Source organism: Myotis myotis, unplaced genomic scaffold, assembly GCF_014108235.1.
Source record: "Myotis myotis isolate mMyoMyo1 unplaced genomic scaffold, mMyoMyo1.p scaffold_m19_p_17, whole genome shotgun sequence".
Lineage (NCBI taxonomy): Eukaryota > Metazoa > Chordata > Mammalia > Chiroptera > Vespertilionidae > Myotis > Myotis myotis.
This window is the reverse complement of record NW_023416321.1, coordinates 21,379,988-21,403,776: the sequence shown is the minus strand read 5'-3', so window position 1 is coordinate 21,403,776 and position 23,789 is coordinate 21,379,988. Positions and strand designations below refer to the sequence as shown.

At 34.7% G+C, this 23,789-nt stretch overlaps 1 protein-coding gene across 14 annotated transcripts in view; it reads right to left on the bottom strand.

The window, feature by feature from the left end:
- Positions 1 to 73: 73 nt before the first annotated feature.
- Positions 74 to 23,789, bottom strand: part of BRIP1 (BRCA1 interacting protein C-terminal helicase 1) — a 131,154-nt gene continuing 107,438 nt past the window's right edge. For 5 of the 14 annotated variants that reach the window (XM_036340210.1, XM_036340212.1, XM_036340213.1 and 2 more), the window contains 7 exons: positions 19,167 to 19,249; positions 15,582 to 15,815; positions 12,794 to 13,621; positions 10,161 to 10,240; positions 8,572 to 8,650; positions 5,764 to 5,985; positions 3,220 to 3,425 (listed from right to left, as the gene is read on the bottom strand). In XM_036340210.1, coding sequence (XP_036196103.1) covers positions 3,235 to 3,425; positions 5,764 to 5,985; positions 8,572 to 8,650; positions 10,161 to 10,240; positions 12,794 to 13,621; positions 15,582 to 15,815; positions 19,167 to 19,249 — 1,717 coding nt within the window. In that variant the 3' untranslated portion in view covers positions 3,220 to 3,234. Of the gene's footprint in view, positions 86 to 3,219; positions 3,426 to 5,763; positions 5,986 to 8,571; positions 8,651 to 10,160; positions 10,241 to 12,755; positions 13,622 to 15,568; positions 15,816 to 19,166; positions 19,250 to 23,789 lie in introns of those variants that run through there. The other 9 variants (XM_036340219.1, XM_036340225.1, XM_036340221.1 and 6 more) reach the window with 8 other exon arrangements.

Here is a 23,789-nt window from a genome sequence, read left to right as displayed (position 1 = left end):
TGAAAGAAAGCAAGTTTTTACCAGTTCTCTATTGAATCATTACTCTTGTCGACCTTAGGATGCAATATGAGATTTTTAGTTCATCCTTCATCATGTACAGTATTAGTGACCCAGTGCACAGACTCATTGAAAGAAAATTAATTAGAAGGTGGCCAGTGGGGTAGGACTGGGTGGGATGGGCTGGGCCAGACACTCCATGGAGCCAACCTCCTATGGTCCTTCCCCAGCCAGCCACACCTGGGGTGGCGCTGCCGCTCAAAGGGTGTCTGTGGAGTGAGTGGGGTCCCTCCGGCAGGTGGGGTCCCTTGGCCTGGCCTGCGGGGACTGGGCCGAAACTGGCTCTCCGACACCCCACCCCCCCCGAGGAGCCCCAGAGTGCGGAATGCAAACACAAGTGTGCAGTAAACCAGATTCGGGGCGACAATGCCCCATCAACAACATAACCCACCAGTCGAAGGTGGAATTATGCAACCCAGTGAGGAATCAGGCTCCCTCCTCTCTGGTGCGTCACCAGAGAACCGCTGCTGCCAAGTCACCACAGCTCAGCAGCTCCTGTGTTGAGTGTCAGTGTGCCTCATACCTATCCACCGGTCGGGTGGTTGCTTAGCCTTTTATATATATATAATTATGGAAGTGACATAATGATCCCAGGGCATGTTTAGTTCTTAGGCAGAAGTGCTGTCTTAATTGAGGAAGATTTGTTTTGGATCGACACAATGTTCTCTTTTAATAGTTGCCAAATAGAATGCAAATGTTTTCCATATTTTGGGTTTCCACAAAACACAAAATATTTTTAGGGAGTAATGTAATTAATGTAAGTTATATTGATGGAGTCATTTAGGGAACACTAATAAGCAAACCCTAATTTGGTATAAGTAGTAAGTAGCAAAACAGGGAGAAGGGTTATAAATAGGCATAAATGAGAGAAATAAGACAAGAAAAATAAATTTATAGAAAATTTTAAAAAACTAATATTTAATAGGTGTGCTTAAAGATACTATAAAAGGAAAAGGGAATATGTTAAGAACTATAAATCAGCCGAAACCGGTTTGGCTCAGTGGATAGAGCGTCAGCTTGCGGACTGAAAGGTCCCAGGTTCGATTCCGGTCAAGGGCATGTACCTGGGTTGCGGGCATATCCCCAGTAGGAGATGTGCAGGAGGCAGCTGATCGATGTTTCTGACTCTCTATCTCTCTCCTTTCCTCTCTGTAAAAAATCAATAAAATAGAAAAATAAAAAAGAACTATAAATCAGAGAAAATGTAGTTTGTTCACTCTATGTGGTTATAAAATATGAAAAAATGTATCTTTCACAAGCAATTAAGTTACATATGATGTATTTGGCATGAAAACATTAACATCTCTAAAGCACACCTTATTTTCATCAATAAGATTGCTACCAATAGCTATAAAAACCACCTTCATAATGCCAGAAACAGAACTAATCCTTCACTTTCAAAGTAAATTTGCATGTACAGTCAGATCAATTTTAGATTTCCAAATAAATCCACTATTTCAAAAGGATCACTATATTAAACAAGTAAAAAGTAATATCTGAATTTTGGTGTGCTACTGTTAGGTACAATTGAAAAAAGAGAAGAAAAAGTAAGTTATCTCTCAGTAAATTAGGTGATGCTTATGTTCAGCTAACAATTTCCTAACAAATGTAAGAGTGTGTGATATGGATGGATAGGACATGGGCATAACTATAAAGGAGAAAGTTGTATTTGAAAGCTAATTCCCAGCTGTCCCAGCCAAAATAAGGTTATTCTTATCCTCCTGTCTAAATTTCTTATCAGGCAAGACAATGGAACAAAATCTTGTTACAAAATTTTTATTACATTTCCAACTGGGAAGAGTAAATTTTAAAAAAATAAAATATATAACCCTGCCAGAGCTTTTCAATGTTCCCATACTGCCAATTTTACCTTTCTTGGAAGAAAGACAAGCTCTATTTTTTCCCCAAAGAGAAGTATTCATTGTAAGACATAATTCGCCAGCCCACAAAGGAACAGTACTCTTCCTGTGAGCCTTCAATTAACTGTATGCTTATAAATGGCATTTCCTCTGAATGTGTATTGAAACTCACCTTATAAAATCCACAACGGTAGAGCAGTTCTTGTTGCTAAGGGACTATGATATTATTTCATGATGCTCAAACAGGAATATTATAGTTTAAATTGTTCATGTGCCTAGCCATCATCACTTTTTAAATACTAAAAGAGAGAAATGTTCTAACCTCTATTTACGTTATTTAATGTTGAGATAAAGAATGATCCTGTACTTTTTAAAAACTAAAGACTTTTAAAGTAGTATCAATAATAATAATAAAGCATTATTATCAATATGATTGTTGCATGAGCTCTTGCATCATGCCAGGCACTATTTTATGTAGTTTATAGGAATTAACTCATTTAATCCTTATAACAACCCTACTGGTTAGGTATTATTACCTCCCCAGTTTTGCACAGAAGGAAACTAAAGCACAGAAAAGTAACTTGCTCTAGGTTATGGAGCTAATAAAGTGGCAGAAGTAGAATTTGATATCCAATTGGTCTCACTGTAGAGTTTACATTCTTACCTGCCACATTATATTACACTAAGAAAACATTTTTAAAAATCTTACTACATACATTTATTTACCTGGGATTTGATGTTTTTTAAAGTAAAGTAACTCATAGTTCTTTAAGAACATACCTAGTCTTATTCATAGAACATATTTGCTGAAAGCACTTCCATACTCTGGTGGAATTGTATTTATAACCTAATTGTTTACATCATTAGGATAACTTTGAACCTACTAGGTTGAGGGATATGCACTAGCAGTTTACATTGAGTGGAAATCCGATCCTTATTTTACAAGGCTAATCTTTGGGTCATGTCTCCAATGTATATTTAATCCTGATTAGGCTTAAATGAGCAGATTAAAAAACACACAAAGAGGTAAGACAAAATAATAGTGCAAGTTTCTAAAGTATAATTTCACTGTAATGTGGAAACTTAATGTATCTAATTTTGCTATGCAGCCACACCAAGTGGTTTTTTACTTTGGCTTTAATGTCCAATTTACTAAAGCACTACATCTAGGAATAGTTCATCTTTAATAGTATATCATACTTTATATTTTTTATTAAAAAAGAGAATGGGCCTTATTAATATATTTATGTGCAGCATAGCAATACTTCATGTATCTTCATCATAACATAGGTATAGTTATGCATAAGCAAGCTTCAAATTAAGTTTCAAAAACAAACATATATAAACTTACCCTTGATTCAGCAATATTTCTAGGGTCACTTATTTCAGCACCAACTAAAGGACATGGGAGTAGAGACTGGTTGATACAATTTCTACACTGTAAGTAGCTGGTTAAAGAACATTCTTTCGTATTCCAGATGGCATTTAAAGATAAACCTGTCTCCATGCCTACAAAAAATTAAAAAAGGCCTTTCATAAACCCTGAACTACCAGATTCAACATCTCAATTTCACTTATAAAGGTCTAACAGAAAGTGGAGTGGATGTTAAGATTGGGTAATATTTTTGAAAACCATTACTATAACATATTTAACTTTTACAATCTTTAGTCTAACATAGAAGAGTACAGAAAATAAGTTGAAAAAAGAGTAATAGCTTATATTTATTAATGCCTATTATATAAATTCATTATTTTATTTTCACAGCAACGCTATGAGGTAATTATTATTGTCCTCATTTTATGGGTGAGAAAACAGTTTCAGGGAGTATAAATTAAAGTCAGAAAGCAATAGGCTGGGATTTAAAATGTCCAAATCCAAAACTCATGCTTCAGTCCCTTTGGCTTGGTGCCTTCCTCAGAATCAAAATTGTTTTCAAGAGAAAAATGTAATTCTTTGTTTTCGAATAAAACTATGTATAGTTGAGAACCCTATAAATCTCCATATTCTACAATCATAAAATTGTTCTACATTAATTGTGAAATGGGACTTTTCATAAATTTAACACCAGTAAGTTTAAAACAGAAATTTGTTTATCATACAAGTCTATGAGAATTTAATTTCCCACAATTAAAATAGCAAAGTAATTTTGCTCAAGCTTTCACATGGTAATACATCTGCAGGAGTAGCATTCCTTTTACAGTACATTCATAACAATAATAGATATCACTATTATATATTTGGTTTCAGGACAAAAAGTTTCTCCATATTCTTTAGTTGAACAATCCACCGAACAAATTTCAAATATGCAAGGACAATCTTCTTTGTGTGTGGACTGCCTTTGGTAAAAAGTGAATAAAACTCCCAAGTTTTCATGGAGGAAATGAGAGTTCCAGGTGTTGAATGAGCACTTGCTACCTTCTGTAGGAATTAATGGTACTACACAACAAAGGTGTACAGTTATGGCAGAGAAGAGACAAGAGACCAAGAGAGAACCTCTCTTAAACACTGCACTCCCCAACCTCTCTTGTGACTGAATTTTATTTGTGCCTGGAAGTCACTAAAAAAAGGAGTGGAAACTCAGAATGAGATGTTGGAGGCAGCACAGAAAAGAAATTAACAACATAGCTTTTCACTTCAAGCTTAAGTGTATGCAGTTGAAATGGGAAGAATTTGTGTAAAAGAGGACTATGAATCTATACAAAGTTGTAATTCTCAAAACTATCTTACAATCTTCCACACTGCACTAAGCCAAGAAATTTTAACAACCACATATTCATTTTTTGATAAATGAGTACATTCCCACAAGAAAGAATTTCCAATTCCAGAGAAAATATTGAAATTGGTCAAAGCTGCAAAGTACTGACGTGAACATTATTAGAAACATATGATCTGACCATATGTTTCTGCAGACATTTGTAACCAAAGTAAACATTCAGACTTGTCCTGAATGGTCCACCTTTGAGGTGGTAGCAACAAAAAGAAATCCCAAGTTTTATTTTTAAGGGTCTTTTATATTTAGTATTGAATGAATGTATATTATCATAGAGCTTGTCGCTCTCGGATTTTAAATGGGAAGAAAAGGTTTTAGATGAATCCACTGATGTTGAAAATGGTAAATGATAGGGTGTCTGGGTTATCTGAAGTCAGCATTTTGGAACAGAAGTAATATGCTTCGCCTTGTCCCTACTGCTTCTAGGAAGAGTAGACAAACTTATTTCTAGGTGAGTGTAGGGCTGAGATAAAGAATAGTAGTGTTTGGCCTAGTCCTTTCTACCCAACATTGGAAACAGGTATTGGTAGAATAAAAATGAACATGATGAGCAGACTTGAAAGTAGCTGGGAAATTGCACAAGGACAGTAGGCAACCTGAGACATATTTATGCAAAGGTAAAAACACTTGTGTTTACGGGTCATTGGTTTGTCTCTAAGCATCTAGCCCACTGTTTTTTAGGAACAGCTGGTAGAGCCCAGTTGCTTCTATCCTGGAGGTTGCTCCCATGAGTTACTACCCATCCTTTACCCAGGTCAAGCCTGCCAAAGCATGCGTGGGACCTGGATTTGTGGTTTTTCTTTTTTGGAGTCAGTATCAGACACAGATAGATGAATGCCTCATCTGTCCTGATGTGACTTTTCTTATTTATACATTTCTTTGTTTTGAACAAAATTTGAGATTCTGTTTTATTTTTCTTCCTTTGCAATTCTTAAGTCAGTGGAACATATTTTAAAGAGCAATTTTTAAAACTGCTTTTCATTTGAGAATTCACACGAAAATAAAAAGGTCCCTTATTTACGTTTAAGGGGTTTAGAAAGTGACAAAAAAGCAATATAGCTATTAAATAAGTTTACCTTCATTCTTTACTGAAGTCTGATAAACCACTAATGTGGTTTTTAAATGGTTAAGGGCAGCACTGTCCCCGGTGACATAAAATGAATTTTCTTCTTCTGAACTGTACTCGGACTCAGTTAAGCAATGGCAAAGGGATTCTGTGCAACTTAATTTAACATTTAGGAAGATTCTTTGGATTTTTATCAGCATAGCATTCTTGGAAAAAACTTTTTTTAAAACTCCTATAAGAAATAAGGTGAAAGAGGTTTAAGGAAAGTAAATCATACTAGTAATTATATTAATTTTCTAGAAATATACTGCTGGTTGCTGTAATTTATTAAAATTAATTTGTGTAGGTATGTTTGTCAATCAGAAGACAACTCAATGGAGAATTATTACACATAGTGGAAACAATAAAACAAGTAAATGTATTGTCATTAAAACCTAGTATCACCAACAGATACCACTTCTCATAATAAACTCTAGTTGGATGCAGTTACAAAGAATATAATTGAGTGGCTTTTTAATTAGTATCTTAATGTGTTAATTTCTTGGTTATCTAAAATTGTACTTTTCTCTAAGAATGCCTTAAGAAATCAATTTAATATGAACTAAATTACATTAAAAACAAAGTGTGGTGTGTTGCCATCAATGACCTTGATCTGTATACTATGCTCTAGGATTGTTGAGTTTATATTCCTCAATAAATGTTAATATATTTTTGTTTAATATAAAAACTAGAGGCCTGGTGCACAGATTAACGCACGTGGGGGTGGGGGTGGGGCCCTCAGCCTGGCCTGCGCCCTCTTGCAATCCGGGACCCCTCAGGGAATGTAGCAGTGCACTAAGCGGCAGGCGGCCAGGGAGGAGCATAAGCTGGCACCAAGCCACTCACACTCATCCTGGCCCACCGTGCTTGCTGCCACTGCTGGGTAACGCTGCCGCGGAGTCCGGAGAAGCTCCTGCCACTACAGCTGCACTCACCAGCCGTGAGCCCAGCTTCTGGCTGACCAGTGCTCCCCCTGTGGGAGAAGACTGACCACCAGGGGGAAGCTCCTGCACTGAGCGTCTGCCCCCTGGTGGTCAGTGTGCATCATAGCGACTGGTTGACCGGTCGTTCTGGTCATTTGGTCATAAAGGTCGCTTAGGCTTTTATATATATCTAGATACTATGATTCTGGAAAGTACTCCTTTGGGAAAAAAATAAGAGAATGAGGCTTGCTTTCAGAATTCTAAGACTATGCCTTTCATAAAGAGATTCTGGCAAAGGTAAACTAAAATAAATATAAAAGTACAAAAATACATCAAAATGGTGGAAAGAGTTCCATGACCTTGCTTGAGCTCTCATTATAACGTTCCCTTTTCCTCATTTATAAAATAAGAATACCACCTGTATTGTTGACTTTGAAAGCTCTATAATACACTACATGGCACACTCCAAAGCACCATAGATGTATCTGCTATGTTCTTGCTTTGCTTTGCTTGCTTTATAAGTAAAGAATCCAGAGTAGAGAGGCTAAGAGATCAGAAGATGGGAACACCAGGAACAAACGGCATATCCTGAATTCCATCAAGAATATATTTTTAAGTTTTTGTTTTGGTTTTTTTCCGTAAAAACTTAAAGAAAATTGCCCTGGACGTGTGCTGTTGGTTGGCGAATCAACCCAAACACCAAAAGGTTGCAGGTTCCATCCCCACCCAGTCAAGGCACATACAGGACAAAACAGATTGTGTTTCTCTCACATCTATGTTTCTCTCTTTCTGTCTCTCCTTTCCTTTTGGAAAGAGAAAGGTCACTAGAGTCTAGAAACTGGTCAAATGAAAAAGGTATTTATGAGAGCCAAGTATCATGACAAAGTCATGACAAAGTAAATACATTTATAGAATGCTCTATTCAATTTATTTAGTCATAGTCAGTTAATATAGTGTTGGGAGTATAAGAGTAAACAGCAAAGATACCCCCCTCCTCCAAAAAAAAATCCCTGATCTGCCCTATGGATTTTACATAGAATGTTCTCAATGGATTTCAGTGTTCCTTTGGTAACTTTGTGTGTGTGTGTGTGTGTGTGTGTGTTTTCAATGTATATATATTTTAAGATACTAAAATGAAATGTAAAAAAAAAAACACAACAGAAAATAAGTCTTCGCAATACTTAAGTCTTGCTAGTAAAAGAATAACTACATAGAACTTTTTTCCCGAAGAAGCCCTAAGTGTTTTTCAGCCAAATTTGAATGTGCAATGCTGAGATAACAATTACTGTAGATTACTGTTTTAGTTTCCTAACAACTAACATTTGCACAGTACTCCAGAATTTATAGAGCACTTTCACATATTGTATATCATCTCATTTAATCCTCACAATAATTGTCTTAGGTAGGTAGTGCTCACCTTTCCCCACTAGAAAATAAACCCAAAGCTCAATAAAGTAAAATACTATGACCAAGGCCACTCTGTAAATAGTAGGGCCAAAGCTCACACTCATTCCTTTGACCCCCAATTCTGTTATCTTTCTCTTTGCCTGATGTTTAAAAAAGTTTTAATGTACTCTACTGCATTGGTATTCATAAAGTTTAATTTATTTCTTATGAAATTATTTATCTCCATTTTAAAATGAGAAAACAAATTCCAAAAAGTTAAGTAGCTTGATCAAAGTAAGTCAGCAGCTGGAACTGGAACGTTTCCAAGTCTAATGATAATAAAGTCAATGTATATTAACAATCAACTTTAAAGACTAAAATATGAAAATATTAATACACCAATCTACTTTATTGCAATTTAGGTGAACCTATACTAAGGATGACACAAAGTAATTTTTTATATTTCCTACCTCCTTCTGCTTTAGGTAATAGTTCAGTTCCACAAATAATACAATAAAGTCCTGACTGGCAAGGCAGGTTACTTGTGTCCTTTTACAACACATAAGAGAGATCAATGGTTGAAAGAATAGTTAATATTAAAGTATGAATACCATAAGGCAGTTTGAAAATAAAAGAGAAAATATACCTAGGTAATACTTGATACAAAATAATAACTATCAGTATTTAATATCCTTAAATCTTTTCAACTACTATGAATCATATATAAATGATGGCATCTAACTTAGTTTGCATAAATGATACTCCAATTATATAAACTCATATTTTATAATAGCAAGAGGCCAAATGAAACATTTTAATATTGAGCTTTGTAAATACTGATGTAAAATAATTTAATGTGAAATGATGAAATTTTGGGGAAAAGCATGAGCTTCAAAATCATAGAAACTGCTTAGAAAAGACCAAGATTTAAAAAAATACAAATCAATTATGAAGAATAGTAAGATATCTACATGACTATGCCTTGTTAATAAATATTCCTTTTAATCAGTATTTATGCTTGGGTTTTCAAAGGTTAATTTCTGGGAATAGTAAGTTTCATACAGCTTTTGTTTTCTTTCTAATACATTGAAGCTCGTTCATTATAGAGTGGAATTTGGTATAAGATGGGCTGTTTTGGACCTAGTCCAAGAGTTTAGTTACTGAAAGCACTTCATTCTTAGGAGGTTTCACCAATAAGGTGATCCACTGGCTCAGATCCCTTGGATATTATAACAAGGCTCCATTGTAGAGTACAGGAAGCCAGGCAGCTAATGGTTCGTTCTATCAAGTGAAAGCTTAAGAAACAAAATTCTTTTTTTTTTTTTTTTTGGTAGGCATGAAAATCGTTTAAGGCTAGAGAATTAATAAGCCTAGGTCATCCGTCTAAATTTCCGTTCCCTAAAGTGATGTTCTCTATTGTATGTTTAACAGCTGCAGATACTTCATGTTATGGTTTTAGCTTCCTTAGACATTCATTGTCTGATACAGTCTTAAGTTTACTTTTTACTAATAAAATTTTCAGTATTAGTAACTTTCTGTTTACAAAAGACTAAAAACTACCAAGAATTCATAAAGGTTAAAGTAAAATCTTGTCTAGCTCATTAATAAATTAAAAAGGGCACAAGCAAAAGTAATTTTTAGGTAATCATATACCCAAAAAAATGACATCACTGAGATTAAACGAGTACAATAACCAGTCTTTCAAGTAATTTTACATCAGGCACTTTGATTTTGTAAAATTTTATAAGCAATCCTAGAGAATTAAATATTTTGAATGTGTTTTACCATAGGAAAATAACATGACATAGTCTATTGCAGAAAAATAATATAGGAAAGCCTTTTAAAAAAATTAATGTCTTAAAGATCATAAGGAAGACTAAAAACAAAGCCTTGTGTGAACTTTGGAACAGTGCTAAATTTAAAACCATGTAATAATTAAATGCATAGTAGTAGCAGAGTAAGAGTTGTCATTAATTTCCAACATAGCTATTACAAGTTTTAAATGATTCATCTAAATTTCAATAGTCAAGACAGGTACTATCTACTCTTTACATTGTACCTTTCTTCCATGAATAAAGCCCTTTCTCCAACTGGTAGTTTTCCTGGTTCGTGGCTTGTATGTTCTATAAACTTTCAGCCCTTGAATAAATTCAGTATTAGATAATTACTTCATATGCATCAAATGGGTAAAGCAAATTACCTGATAAGCAATTTCTATCTTAAATATCTCAAAAGTCCTAAAGAATAAACCAAATAATTTTCCTTCTAACCATATAACAATTCTTTATTATTTTTTATTTTTTAACTTTATTTTTATTATTGACAGTATTACAGATATCCCCATTCTCCCACCCCTTGCCCACCTCCACCAGCTCCTGTCCCCTCTTCCCTCTGGCCATCACATACAATGATTCTTTATTGTTGCTTTATCTATTTATTTATTTATCTATCTATCTATCATCTTCATCATCATTAGGAAGTTTCATATAAAGTAAGGATGCACTCCAGATATGATTGATTTACTAACTAATAACTGATAGTTTGCCATCTGCCAGGTACTCTTTTAAATGCTTTTATATATTTTAATGTATTCAACTCTCTAAAACGTCTTTAAAAAGCATGTAATCACTAATGAAACTGTTCTACAACCTACTGTATTATATAGGTTAGTACTTTTGCAATATCCACTCAGTGAAAATTATAAACTAAGGACACAATATATACCTGATTCAAAATTGACATTATACAAAATGTTTGAAACACCTCTTGGAATTACTAAAAGCTGTGGCACATCTCTACATACATTCCAAATAAGAGAAACTTTTAGTTTTAGACAGTTTGGAAGGAATAAATATTAGGGGAAGGAGATGGTATTTGAGATCAACTTGGATAATAACACTAAGATATGAATAAAATATAATGTGCCTGGTTTTTCTCATGTAGTTTACCAATTTTTCTAAAGGTGTTTTAAGCACAGAATTATTGAAATAAATATCTTGCTTCTCAAATTATTATGTACATATTCATAAAATTAGTCCCTTAAAGGTAGATTAGTATCATTTCATCTATTCTATAAAATGGTTTGCTTAACTTTACTCATTTTAGAACAAAAGTAATTGAAAAGTAATTCAGAGTAAAATAACATATTCCTTTATAGATTTTTAAAGCTGAGATATACATGATTTTATAGTACTAAATCCTGCATTTCACAATTAAAACATTCCCTAAAAGGCACAGTAATTGACAACGTGACTAAGCTATTTAGTGGCAGAGCCAGGAATAGAGCCCAAATCTCTTTTCTTCCTCCAGCTGGTATTCTTTCTACTACTCCGCTACCCTTACCGACAAATTTAAAAATATACCAGAGAGGAGAAATGGTTATACCCTTTGAAAACAATTTAGAAATTACCTTCTAATCTAATGCTTTGTAACTTGTTACTCATTGATCAACTAAAAAAAAGATGTGATACGAGGTGGGATATAGTACATCCCAATTTCTAGATGAATGCTTTAACTGGTAAATTATCAATTTGAACTATGCTTAAGAGTTATGGCATCCAATGCTATAAAACAGTTAAGCTGTATTCAATCTAAATACCATCAAAATAAAAGTAAACACATGCATATGTAATAATTTATCATCCACATAAATGTAAAATAAACTTCATTGCTTGGAATTCTGACTTGAAAATAATAAACCACTTCCACAACTTCAACAGCTCGTAAAATTTCAATTCAAATCACTCACAAAAAGCCTAAATGTCCATAAAATAATAGATATTTCTTAGAAAAGGATCAGTGAATGTAATTTTGGAATGATGTCAGAGGAGAGCTTCTTTTATAACCACTTTTGATAAGAAGTATAGCTCCATTCACAAAACCTAGTCAAAACTTACCGAAAGACTTACTGAGCTGTAAGGGAACATTTTTAAGCTACAGTTACATGTTTACATTTACTTATCAAATTTACATATGAAGTTTTTTATCTTAATAGTTGCAAAATTAAAGCCTTTATGCTAAAACATGTCACTTTTCCTCCCAATGATAATGAAGCTAGATAATCAGAATTGAAAATTCGGAGTCCTTCATTTGGCATTTTATAACTTTACATAAGTTTGCTTAAAACATGCTTGATTTTAATTTATCAAACAAACAAATGCAAGATGTCAATTTAAAATGCATGCAGTTTTCTTCCTTAATTCTTAATTATTAGACAGTTTAATACAGGAATAAAAATTTTAAGAAAACTTTGATTTCTAAAAGAAATATCAGACTAATTTGAGACAAAATCTATAATAAAACATTAATGATTTACACTGTTGTTAATTTTTATGTATTGGATGAAAACAAATGGATGAAGAAAAGTACAATATATAAATGTTTATGTAAAATTTAAAATGCCCTAGACAACTATTATCTTTTAGACTGATTCATTTTGAATTGCACTTAGCTAAGGAAGACTGTTGAAAGAAAATATTTTGAATGAATCTCTTTATCAAAACTCAAGAATAGTAAAACTTATATTTCAGAACTTACTATACTTTTAAAACTCTAATGCAATTAAAGTAAAAAATATATCTCAAATTTTAAAAAATTATACTTTGCTAATGTATAAGTTATCATTTATAATAAGAGTTTAATATAAGTACAATAATACAGTTAAGTATTATTATCTAATACCAGGGAACACACCTTTATTTTGGGGAGGAGACTGTTTAAAGTCCTTTATATCCATTTCATGAGTTTTCCCCACTTCCAATTCATTTATATGAGTTGTTTTTATATTATTACCAATATCATCAACTTTACTTTCTTCAATATGCATGAGTCTATTTAACTTTGTGTCTGGGCAATCCTCAACTTTCATTTTCCTGACTGAATCTACTTCTTTTGTAGTCCTAGTTTCAAAAAGATCTTCAGCTAAAATACAATTTGAATTATTGGCCAATCTATTGTCTCTATCAGTTTCAACTAGTTCATTTTTTTCTTCATTTGTATCTACAGGATCATAAAGTTCAGGCGTAAAATAGATAGATTCATCTTCTGCTTCTGTTTCAAAAGCTCTATTTGAAGTAGAAAGTTTATCTTCTTCACTCACTAGAGATAATTCAAGGTCTGGATCCAGAGCTTCTTTACAGCAAGGTAGCTGTTCAGAATGATCTTTTTTAAAAAGAGCAGCCTCAATCTTTATTGATGGAATAACAGTTTCTGACTGAGGGCATGGTTCAAATGATGTGTTTACTCTTAGAGATGAGGACTCAAATTTATCAGTGAGTGGCAAGACAGTTTCACAATCCTTTTCTGTTTTGAAAGTGGAAGAACTAGAGGCACAGTCCTCTGATGACCTAAACTTAGGTGCTGTAGTCAGAATTTTACTAGAAAAACACTGTCCCAAAGAATTAGAACTAGACCAGCTAACTCTATTTGTTTGTTTGCTGAAGGTTGGGCTTGTGGATCTGGAAATCCCAATGTTTTCTGCTTCCATTGCCTGGCCAGACTCTTCCAATAATTCTGGATCATCTATGAGTACAAAAATGTAAAAATGTTAACTTTCTGTTCCTAGCATAATAATTGTTTTATCAAAATGATTTTTGTTAGGAATACTACAATAACTGTAAAGGAGACAAAATTCTAAGCCCACAGCCAGTAGCAGGACTTCCATCTTAGAATGTAAATCACAAAATATTAACTCTGAAAAGAACCTTATGTCTCCAGTGAGTCCTAACCCAAGTTATAATGCTGTATGGTATATTTTCAAATCCCTCTCCAGAAACCTTGGGAGTGAATGAGAAAAGGAGTAAAAAGAGGAAGAGGGCTGAATAACGGAGGGAACAGGCTGTAACAATTTACTTTTTAAATCCACTAACTAGTTACTGACCTAGACTAATTCCCTTAAGGAAACTGACACTACACAGACTAAGATATAAAACTGGTTAGTACTCAGACCTGAATTAGAACCTAGGTTTCCTGATTACCAATATAATTACCTTGAATTCACTATGACATTTATTGTATACTAGAGATCCAGTGCATGAATTCGTGCACAGGTGGGGTCCCTCGGCCTGGCCGGCGATCGGGGCCAGCTGGCCGGGGGTAGGGACCATAGGAGGTTGGCCAGCCACGGGAGGTTGGCTGTGGGAGCACAATGACCACCAGGGGGCAGCTCCTGTGTTGAGCATCTGCCCCCTGGTGGTCAGTGCGAGTCATAGCTACCGGTCCAGTAGCCCAGTCGTCCATTTGTAATGGTCGCTGAGGATTTTATGTATATAGATAGAAGCACATACTATAAAATATTTAAAATTTGATATATTAATCTATCATATATTCATTAAAACAACTGAAATAATACTAATTATATATATATATATATATATATATATATATATATTTATATATTTATATATTTATATATTTATACACAGTTTGGCAAACTTTTTCTATCACAGGCCGGACAGCAAATATTTTTGGTTTTGTGGGTCTTATTGTATTTGTCACAACTACTCAATTGTGCTGTTCTAGTGTAATAAGTACAATTACTCAACTCTACCTTTGTATATAATATGTAAATGAATGGATGTGACAGTGTTCCATTAAATTATATTTAAAAAAACAGATAGCAGACCAAATTTGGTCCAGAGGCCATAGTTTGTCAATCCCTGATACTGACCATTATATTCTAATATATTTTGAAATATTTTTTTTATCATTTAGAATACATGGCTTCATTTCCTTAAACTAAGAAATTCATGTAAGAAAAAGACCTATAAGTGAGACCAATTTTCAATATAACCTTTAGAAAAACACCTAGCATATGCATAGTACTTTACAATGCTGTAATATTTATGTTATTAAATCTTTACTATCCAACTTTGAGGGATAGGTATGCAGATAATCCTTTTTCTATTAAGACTCAAAAAAGTTAAGTGACTTGCTCCTGGTCACAAAGCTAGTTAGTAGCAAAGTTGTTTTTGTTATTTTTTAAAATATATTTTTATTATTGATTTCAGAGAGGAAGGGAAAGGGAGAGAGAGAGAGATAGAAACATCAATGATGAGAAAAAATCATTGATCGGCTGCCTCCTGCAGGCCCCACACTGGGGAATCAAACCATGATCTCCTGGTTCATAAGTCAACGCTCAACCACTGAGTCATGCCAGCCGGGAGTAGTAGCAAAGTTTGTTAATGGAAAATCAGAAAATGTGCTCAGCTCTTCTGACAAAAGTTTGTTCCCATTCCAATATACTTTAGTACTTCACTAATTTATAATAATACTTTACATTACAAACCAAGGTATTTAAGGACATTAATCTACAACACAAAAATATCACTTCACTAAATATAATGGAAGACTTTTCTATCAAATGAAAATGGACAAAGCTTTTCATACATTTGTCCTTCCTGGAGGTGATGTCACTTGGGAGAGATGAACTTTTAGTTATTCATTTTACATTTTAGTCCTTATACACACATTTTTGCTTTACCTTCCCTAGGATTTTCTGGTAATAGATGATTTGCTGCTTCTAAAAAGTAAGGTGAGGTATTGTCCTTCAAACAAGCCACTTCAAGTGTAGACTGGCTGTTCTGTATGGACTTTCTGTCCTCTTTGGATACATCAATGAACTTTTGGTGCTTTTTAGAAAATTCAGCCAAAGATTCCAGGGCACTTTCAAAGGTTGAATGGTGCTGAATCTGCTGCCGTACCCATTTAGAAAGTCCTAAGGAAAAAGTAAACCCAGGGAAGAAACTTCGGTTATTTTATGATATTATTTATGATATTTGGTTATGATGATATTGTGTATTAAGAAAAACTTGGATAATTTTTCTAATGAAGTAATCTAGAATTTAGAGTACATAGAATGGTTCTCAATACTTTTCCTGCCTTTTTACCGTCATATGTACAATATGCTCATATATCAGTAACATTTCTCTTTATATGCAACGATTGTCAACTGGGGAGAGGAAAGAGGCAATGAGAGTAAAGTGAGGAAGGGTGGAATTTTTGTCACTTTAGAATAACTCGGGAATAAAGCAAATTTAATTTCACAATTCCCCACAAAAATTGGCTGCTTTTTCATTATAGGAAAACTAGAAGTTGTAGACAACACAATTTTGCATACTTACTTTCTAAATTTCACTCCTTTTGCAAAAATAAATTCAAGATTTCAGTCTCATAGGTTTTTTGTTCCTTTTCCCCCCCTAATTCCAAATATACCTTAAACTACTCTGGGGGCCAAAAGGAATAACATTGTTTTATGAGTAAAGCATGTCCTATCTAAATATTACATTATTTTTAAAATATACAAATAATGAAGTTGTAAGGGAAAAAATTTGATCTATGACATATGAAAACTACATAAAAATGAACCATAATTGAATCTAAGGGGCTGTATAGTAAGACTCACTTCATAATGAAATTCAAAATCAGATATTCAAACTTTTAAAACATAAATTTTCTCTACTGTTACTAAAATTATCATCACCTTTCGAAGTAATTTAAAAAGTCACTGTGGCCATGGCTTGTGTGTCTCAGTTGGTTGGATATTGTCCTGGGCAACCAAAGGTTGCCAGTTCAATTCCTAGTCAGGGCACATGCCCAGGTGGCAGGCTTGATTCCTCTCTCTCTCCTTCTTCCCCTCTAAAAATCAATAAAAAAATATTTTTAAAATAAAAAATAAAAAGTCACTATGGTGACTATCTTTGATTTCAAATATATTCCTTTGTTTTTTTAATGGAATTTTTATATCAGTCTATATGTATAAAAATTGAATTTAAACGGATATCAGTCATCAAAAGAAATTTGTATTTTGTGCTATTATTGCCCAGATAAGAAAAAATTTCACACTTTGAGTCTCAAGGAAAAAAAAAAATTAAAACCAGACAGAAATAAAAAATACGTATTTAATTAAAAAAAAATCTCTCAACAAATCTGAACTATAAGATAAAAAATTAAGTTCTAGATTTTAAAATTAAAAAAATTAAATATGAATTTCCTTTAAAGTTCTTTATTTTTGGTTGCTAGGAGAAAATAATTACACCACCTAATAATATGAAGAAATTTTAGCACTATAGTTACCTCTTTCATTTTGATCATTTTGTAATCAAAGTAAGCCTTTTCAGTGTAAAATGTCAGTTTACTTTTGAAATTTGAAAGAATATGAGCTCCACCTGCTGACTAAACATAAGCACTTAACATTTTGCTTTTAGTTATGTCTTGACCTAAGCACAATTGCTTGCTTTACATTCAAAAGCAAGACTAATAAGGCAACATTTGCTGCTTTAATCCATCCAAGGTGGATATGTTTTGATATCAAACCAAATATAGTAATTAGGCTCTGAAATGGAAAAAGTATAGTCCATACTCATAGAAAGCTAATTTGAAACAAATTTAAATTTAGAACCTTTTCATTTTAGTATAGTATGAACTTTCTAGCATTAAAGATAATAATAAAGATGCAAATATTTCCAACAGTTCTTCAATAACTGATGGGTTTCTGGTATTGCCTCTAAAGGGATTGTGTTACTGCAAAATAAAGACTACAGACGTTCATCAACTCATGATGGGGTTACATCTTAATAAACCCACTGTAAGTTGAAAATATTGTATGTCAAAAGTGCATTTAAAATACCTAACCTACCGAATGTCATAGCTTAACTTAGTTTACCTTAAATATGCTCAGAACACTTACATTAGCTTACAGTTGGTCAAAATCATCTAATATGAAACCTATTTTATAATGCCCAGCATCACCAAAGAGTATCCTACCACATATCACTATCCCAGGAAAAGTTCAAAATTCAAAATTCAAAGCATGGTTTCTATTCAAAGTGTAAAACTTTTGTACCATTGTAAAGTAGAAAAATCCTAAGTCGCACCAATGAAAGTCAGGGACCACCTGAATAGGACATAATATTTGTTCATTTGAATGGGGGGGGGGGGAGAATGACTATTTGATTTTGGGGCATGCAATAGTGTTTTTCCTTTTAGAAAATATGAGCTCTGTCTAACATAAACCCTATAATAACTGAAGCATTTCTAGACAAGCAAACCAAGAAACACAACAAACTTCAACATAACCCAGAATGAAAGAATAAAGAATCCTAAGCAACAAAAGGAGATGTGCTTAATTAAATGTAAAAGCTTAATATTTCTCAGAAAAGTCATTTCTGTAGAACAGCTTTTACCCCTGACAATGCTAAATAAATTATTAGTGTTACTGAGTCGAATCCCATATTCTATGAAATTGAAGGATCCTAATTGATTAATACTATGTTGATAACTAACCAGATTCTCCTCTATAAAGATTGTTTTGCAAACACATAAGCACTAAAAGACTAGAATTCCTTTCAATATTGATTTTTCATGTTTGATCTAAATATTCAAATTCTCACAATGCAATATACAGATGATATAGCATAGAATTGTGCACCTAAAACCTACATAATTTTATTAACCAATGTCACCCCAATACATTTAACTTAGAATTCTCTATCCAATTCTTTGTCTTTAAAAATAGAAGTCATGCCGAAACCGGTTTGGCTCAGTGGATAGAGCGTCGGCCTGCGGACTGAAAGGTCCCAGGTTCGATTCCGGTCAAGGGCATGTACCTGGGTTGCGGGCACATCCCCACTGGGGGATGTGCAGGAGGCAGCTGATTGATGTATCTCTCTCATTGATGTTTCTGACTCTCTATCCCTCTCCCTTCCTCTCTGTAAAAAAATCAATAAAAAAATATATTTAAAAAAAAAAATAATAAAATAAAAATAAAAATAGAAGTCATTAAAGACTGTTATTAATTCATTACTCTAAGCCAGTGATGGCGAACCTATGACACGCGTGTCAGAGGACACGCGAACTCATGTTTTTGGTTGATTTTTCTTTGTTAAATGGCATTTAAATATATAAAATAAATATCAAAAATATAAATCTTTGTTTTACTATGATTGCAAATATCAAAAATTTCTATATGTGATACGGCACCAGAGTTAAGTTAGGGTTTTTCAAAATGCTGACACGCTGAGCTCACAAGGTTCGCCATCACTGCTCTAAGCCAACCTGAGAATCTTACCAGATATATATCGACTTGGGTTACTCCTGAAGCGGTCATCCACTAAAATAAGAGCTCCCCAATCATTTTTGTGTCGAATACATCTATAAAATACAGGAAGAAAATAAAATAGATATAACTTTGAAAATAAAAGCTAAATATCTAATGGAAAAGATAGAAGACTGAAAAAATCAATTACGTGTCATTGGTTTATATTCCTTTAATCAAACTCACATATATTCCTTTAATCAAACTAATTATTATGAACAAGGTTATACTCAATACATTGTACCAAAGTAGTTCTGTAACCAAATCGCATACTTCTGCTGACCACTGATAACTCAACATCCCAAAATGTTATATGCATTCTATTTTGAAAGGCAAAAAAATATATTTTCCAAAACTTTTCTTAGCCACACAGACTATTTTTCACCTCGTGCATTATATTTAGTTTTATGTAGATGACCTTCATTCTAGTTTAATGAGTTTTTATCATAAGTGAATGTTTAATTTTACAAAAATCTTTTATATGCACCAATTCATATGCTCAGTTTTTCTTCTTTCGACTGTTAATGTGGTAGATTATACTGGCAAATTTTTGAATATTGAGCCTGCCTTTCATTCCTAGAATAATCACATATGGTCATGATGCATTATTCTTTTTATAGATTGTTGGATTTGATTTGCAAAAAATATTAAAAGTAAACATATAATTCAGTGGCTTTTAGTATATTTATAAGGTGGTGAAACCCACACCACTATTATACAACATTCTTATTTCACCAAAAAAATCCCAGTGCCCATTATTAGTCACTCCCACTTATCCCAATTATTCTCCCTAACTCCTGGCAACCTCTAATCTACTTTGTCTTTACAGATTTGCCTATTTGGGGCATTTCCTATAACTGGAATCATACAATATTCAGCATTTTGTATCTGGCTTCTTTCACTTGGCATGATGTTTTCAAGGTTACTTGTATTGCACATTGGTACTTCGATCCTTTTTATGGCTGAATAATATACCACATTTTGTCAATGGGCATTTAGGTTGTTTCCATCTTTGGACGATTATAAACAATAGTGCTATAACATTTGTGTACAAGTTTTGGTATGAATACAAAATTTTTATTATCTTGGATATATAACTAGGAGTAGAATTGCACACTTTTTTGGAGTTGAAAAGTATAATTGACTAGGATAAAGAAATAATCAGTTTAATTAAAAATAAGTGAATTGAGTCCTTTCAATCAGAAAATTATGCCCTCTAATTCTGAACATTTTTCTGAAAATTATTTCTTTGCTATGTTCCTTTCCCTTATTTTCTCTAGTCACTTAATATGGATCATATCAGAAGTTGGTTCTTACATACTGACCTTTTTTTTTTTTCAAGTTCTTTCCTATTTTCCCTTTGTCTTTTTGATCTGGAAAATTTCTATTTTATCTTCTAAGCCCAATTCTTCATTTAAAATTTATTGCTATCATGTTAATGTCTATGAGCTTTTTCTTATTTTCTGTTCTTCCTTTTTGAAGGCACTTAGCTCACCTCTCTATAAATATTACTGATACTTAATTTTTAAAAAGCTTTCTTCTATCCAGAGTTTAGCAAACTATGAACCACAGGGAAAATCTGGCCCATATCTTGTTTTTGTGCAGTCTGCAAGGTAGAAGTGGTATTTACATTTTTAAAGGGTTAAAGAAAAAACAAGAATTTGGATGCAAAACATAAATGGCATGAAAAGCCTAAAATATATACTATCTGTACCTTTATGTAAAAAGTGTGCTAACCCCTGTTCTATTGCACTTTCTGTTTTATATGAGTTCTTCCACCCTATTTTGTTTTGTTTTGTTGGTATTATTTTGCTATTGTTTTGGTTTCTATATCTCATGATACAGATATTCTTTGAATATCTAAAGACTCTTGGGACTTATTGAGGGTGAGGCACTAATTCTTGGCAGCTCTAATTATGAGCAGGGCTTATAGGTTAAGAGGCTTTGCAGTAAGGCAGTGGTTCTCAACCTTCTGGCCCTTTAAATACAGTTCCTCATGTTGTGACCCAACCATAAAATTATTTTCGTTGCTACTTCATAACTGTAATGTTGCTACTGTTATGAATCGTAATGTAAATATCAGATATGCAGGATGGTCTTAGGCGACCCCTGTGAAAGGGTCATTAGACTGCCAAAGGGGTCGCGACCCACAGGTTGAGAACCGCTTCAGTAAGATAATCTGGTAGAAGCGGGGCCACTTTGTCACTATCTGTAGACCCTTACTCATGGAGTGGTCAGTTTCCTGGAAAAGAAATACTGTACTTTCCTGATCTGTAGATATAAGATTGTCAGCTTACTCAGAACTGACAAGAAAAAGGAGATGGAGTTCTGACATTCAGTAGGTAGACTTTTCTTAATCCCCATTGTTAATACATCCTTAGCTGTACTAGGAGTTGAAGAATATATAGACTCTAGTTTAAGCTCTCTAGAGTAGCGGTTCTTAACCTGTGGGTCGCGACCCCTTTGGCGGTCGAATGACCCTTTCACAGGGGTCGCCTAAGCCCATCCTGCATATCAGATATTTACATTACGATTCATAACAGTAGCACATTACAGTTATGAAGTAGCAACGAAAATAATTTTATGGTTGGGTCACAACATGAGGAACTGTATTTAAAGGGCCAGAAGGTTGAGAACCACTGCTCTAGAGAGTAAACCTGAATGGGGGAGGGAGCTATCAAACTATTTTTTTTTAATATATTTTTATTGATTAAGATATTACATATGTGTCCTTGTCCCCACGTTACCCTCTACCCCCCCCCCACCCCGCTCATGCCCTCACCCCCCCCCCCGCCCTGTTGTCCGTGTCCATTGGTTAGGCCTATATGTCTGCATGTAAGTCCTTTGGTTGATCTTTCCCCCTTACCCCCACCCTCCCCTACCCTCCCTCCAAAGCCCGACAGTCCAATCAATGCCTCTCCGTCTCTGGATCAGTCCTTGTTCATCAGTTTATGTTGTTCATTATATTCCACAAAAGAGTGAGATCATGTGGTATTTATCCGCTCTCCAGTTCCATCCACGCTGTGGCAAATGGTAAGAGTTCCTTTTTCTTCTTCCTCTTCTTAAAGAATACCTTTCAGCATTTCATATAATGCTGGTTTGGTGGTGATGAACTCCTTTAGCTTTTTCTTATCCGTGAAGCTCTTTATCTGACCTTCTATTCTGAATGATAGCTTTGCTGGATAAAGTAATCTTGGTTGCAGGTTCTTGCTATTCATCACTTTGAATATTTCTTGCCACTCCCTTCTGGCCTGCATGGTTTCTGTTGAGAAATCAGCTGACAGTCGTATGGGTACTCCCTTGTAGGTAACTGACTGTCTTTCTCTTGCTGCTTTTAAGATTCTCTCTTTGTCTTTTGCTCTTGGCATTTTAATTATGATGTGTCTTGGTGTGGTCCTCTTTGGATTCCTTTTGTTTGGGGTTCTCTGCACTTCCTGGACTTGGAAGTCTATTTCTTTCACCAGGTGGGGGAAGTTTTCTGTCATTATTTCTTCAAATAGGTTTTCAATATCTTGCCCTCTCTCTTCTTCTGGTACCCCTATAATTCTGATGTTGGTACGCTTGAAGTTGTCCCAGAGGCTCCTTACACTATCTTCATATTTTTGGAATCTCTTTTCTTTTTTCTTTTTCGGTTGGGTATTTTTTGTTTCTTTGTATTTCATATCTTTGACTTGATTTTTGGGATCCTCTTGTCTGCTGTTGGATCTCTGTAAATTATTCTTTATTTCAGTCAGTGTATGCTTAATTTCTAGTTGGTCCTTTTTCATGTCCTCCATGGTCTCACTATACTTATTGAGGGACTCATTAAGTTTATCGGCGGTTTCCATAAAATTCTTGAAAAACCTTATAAACGTGGCCTTGAACTCTATATCCAGTCGTTTGCTTTCCTCCATTTCTGCCATTTGTGACCTGTTTCTTTGTCTCCGCATTTTGGCTGCTTCCCTGTGTTGATAGAGTGGCTTTGTGTGCTAGGTGTCCTGTAGGGCCCAGTGGCTCAGCCTCCCCAGTTACCTGAGGTGGACACTCTTGGTGCACCCCCTCGTGGGCTTTGTGCACAGTCTTGTTGTAGCTATGCCTTGGTTGTTGTAGGATCACTGGGAGGAATTGACCTCCAGGGCAATTGGCAGCGAGAATCAGCTGCCCTGATGATGCTCAGCTGTGTAGCAATGCAAGCCGCTGTGGGGCCTGGGCCTTCTCTTGGAAGCTCTGAGTCTATCTGGCCCGGCTGCGGTTAGGTAATTACAGGTTGCAAATGGCCGGGGCATTCATATGCAAAAGCCTCTGCCGAAGCCTGGGCGGGGCGGGGTCTCAAGGAATCAAAGGGCTGAGAAAGCAGGTATGGCGGAGCCTCAGCCCTGCCCTAAGGAGTCGCGAGTCCCAGTGTCCCGGCAACGGCTGCAAGCACCTCTGAGGGAAAGCCGCTCTCAAGCTCGCCCGCTGCCAGACAGTCCAGTATCTCCCCGTATGAGTCCTGGGTCCCCAGAGACTTCCCGGAACCGGATTTCAGAGGCGTCGGGAGCTTGTGTCTCCCTCTGGATTCAAAAAGACAGCCGCGTCCTCAGGTGCCAGACCCTTTCCGCGCGTGCGAGCCCCCGT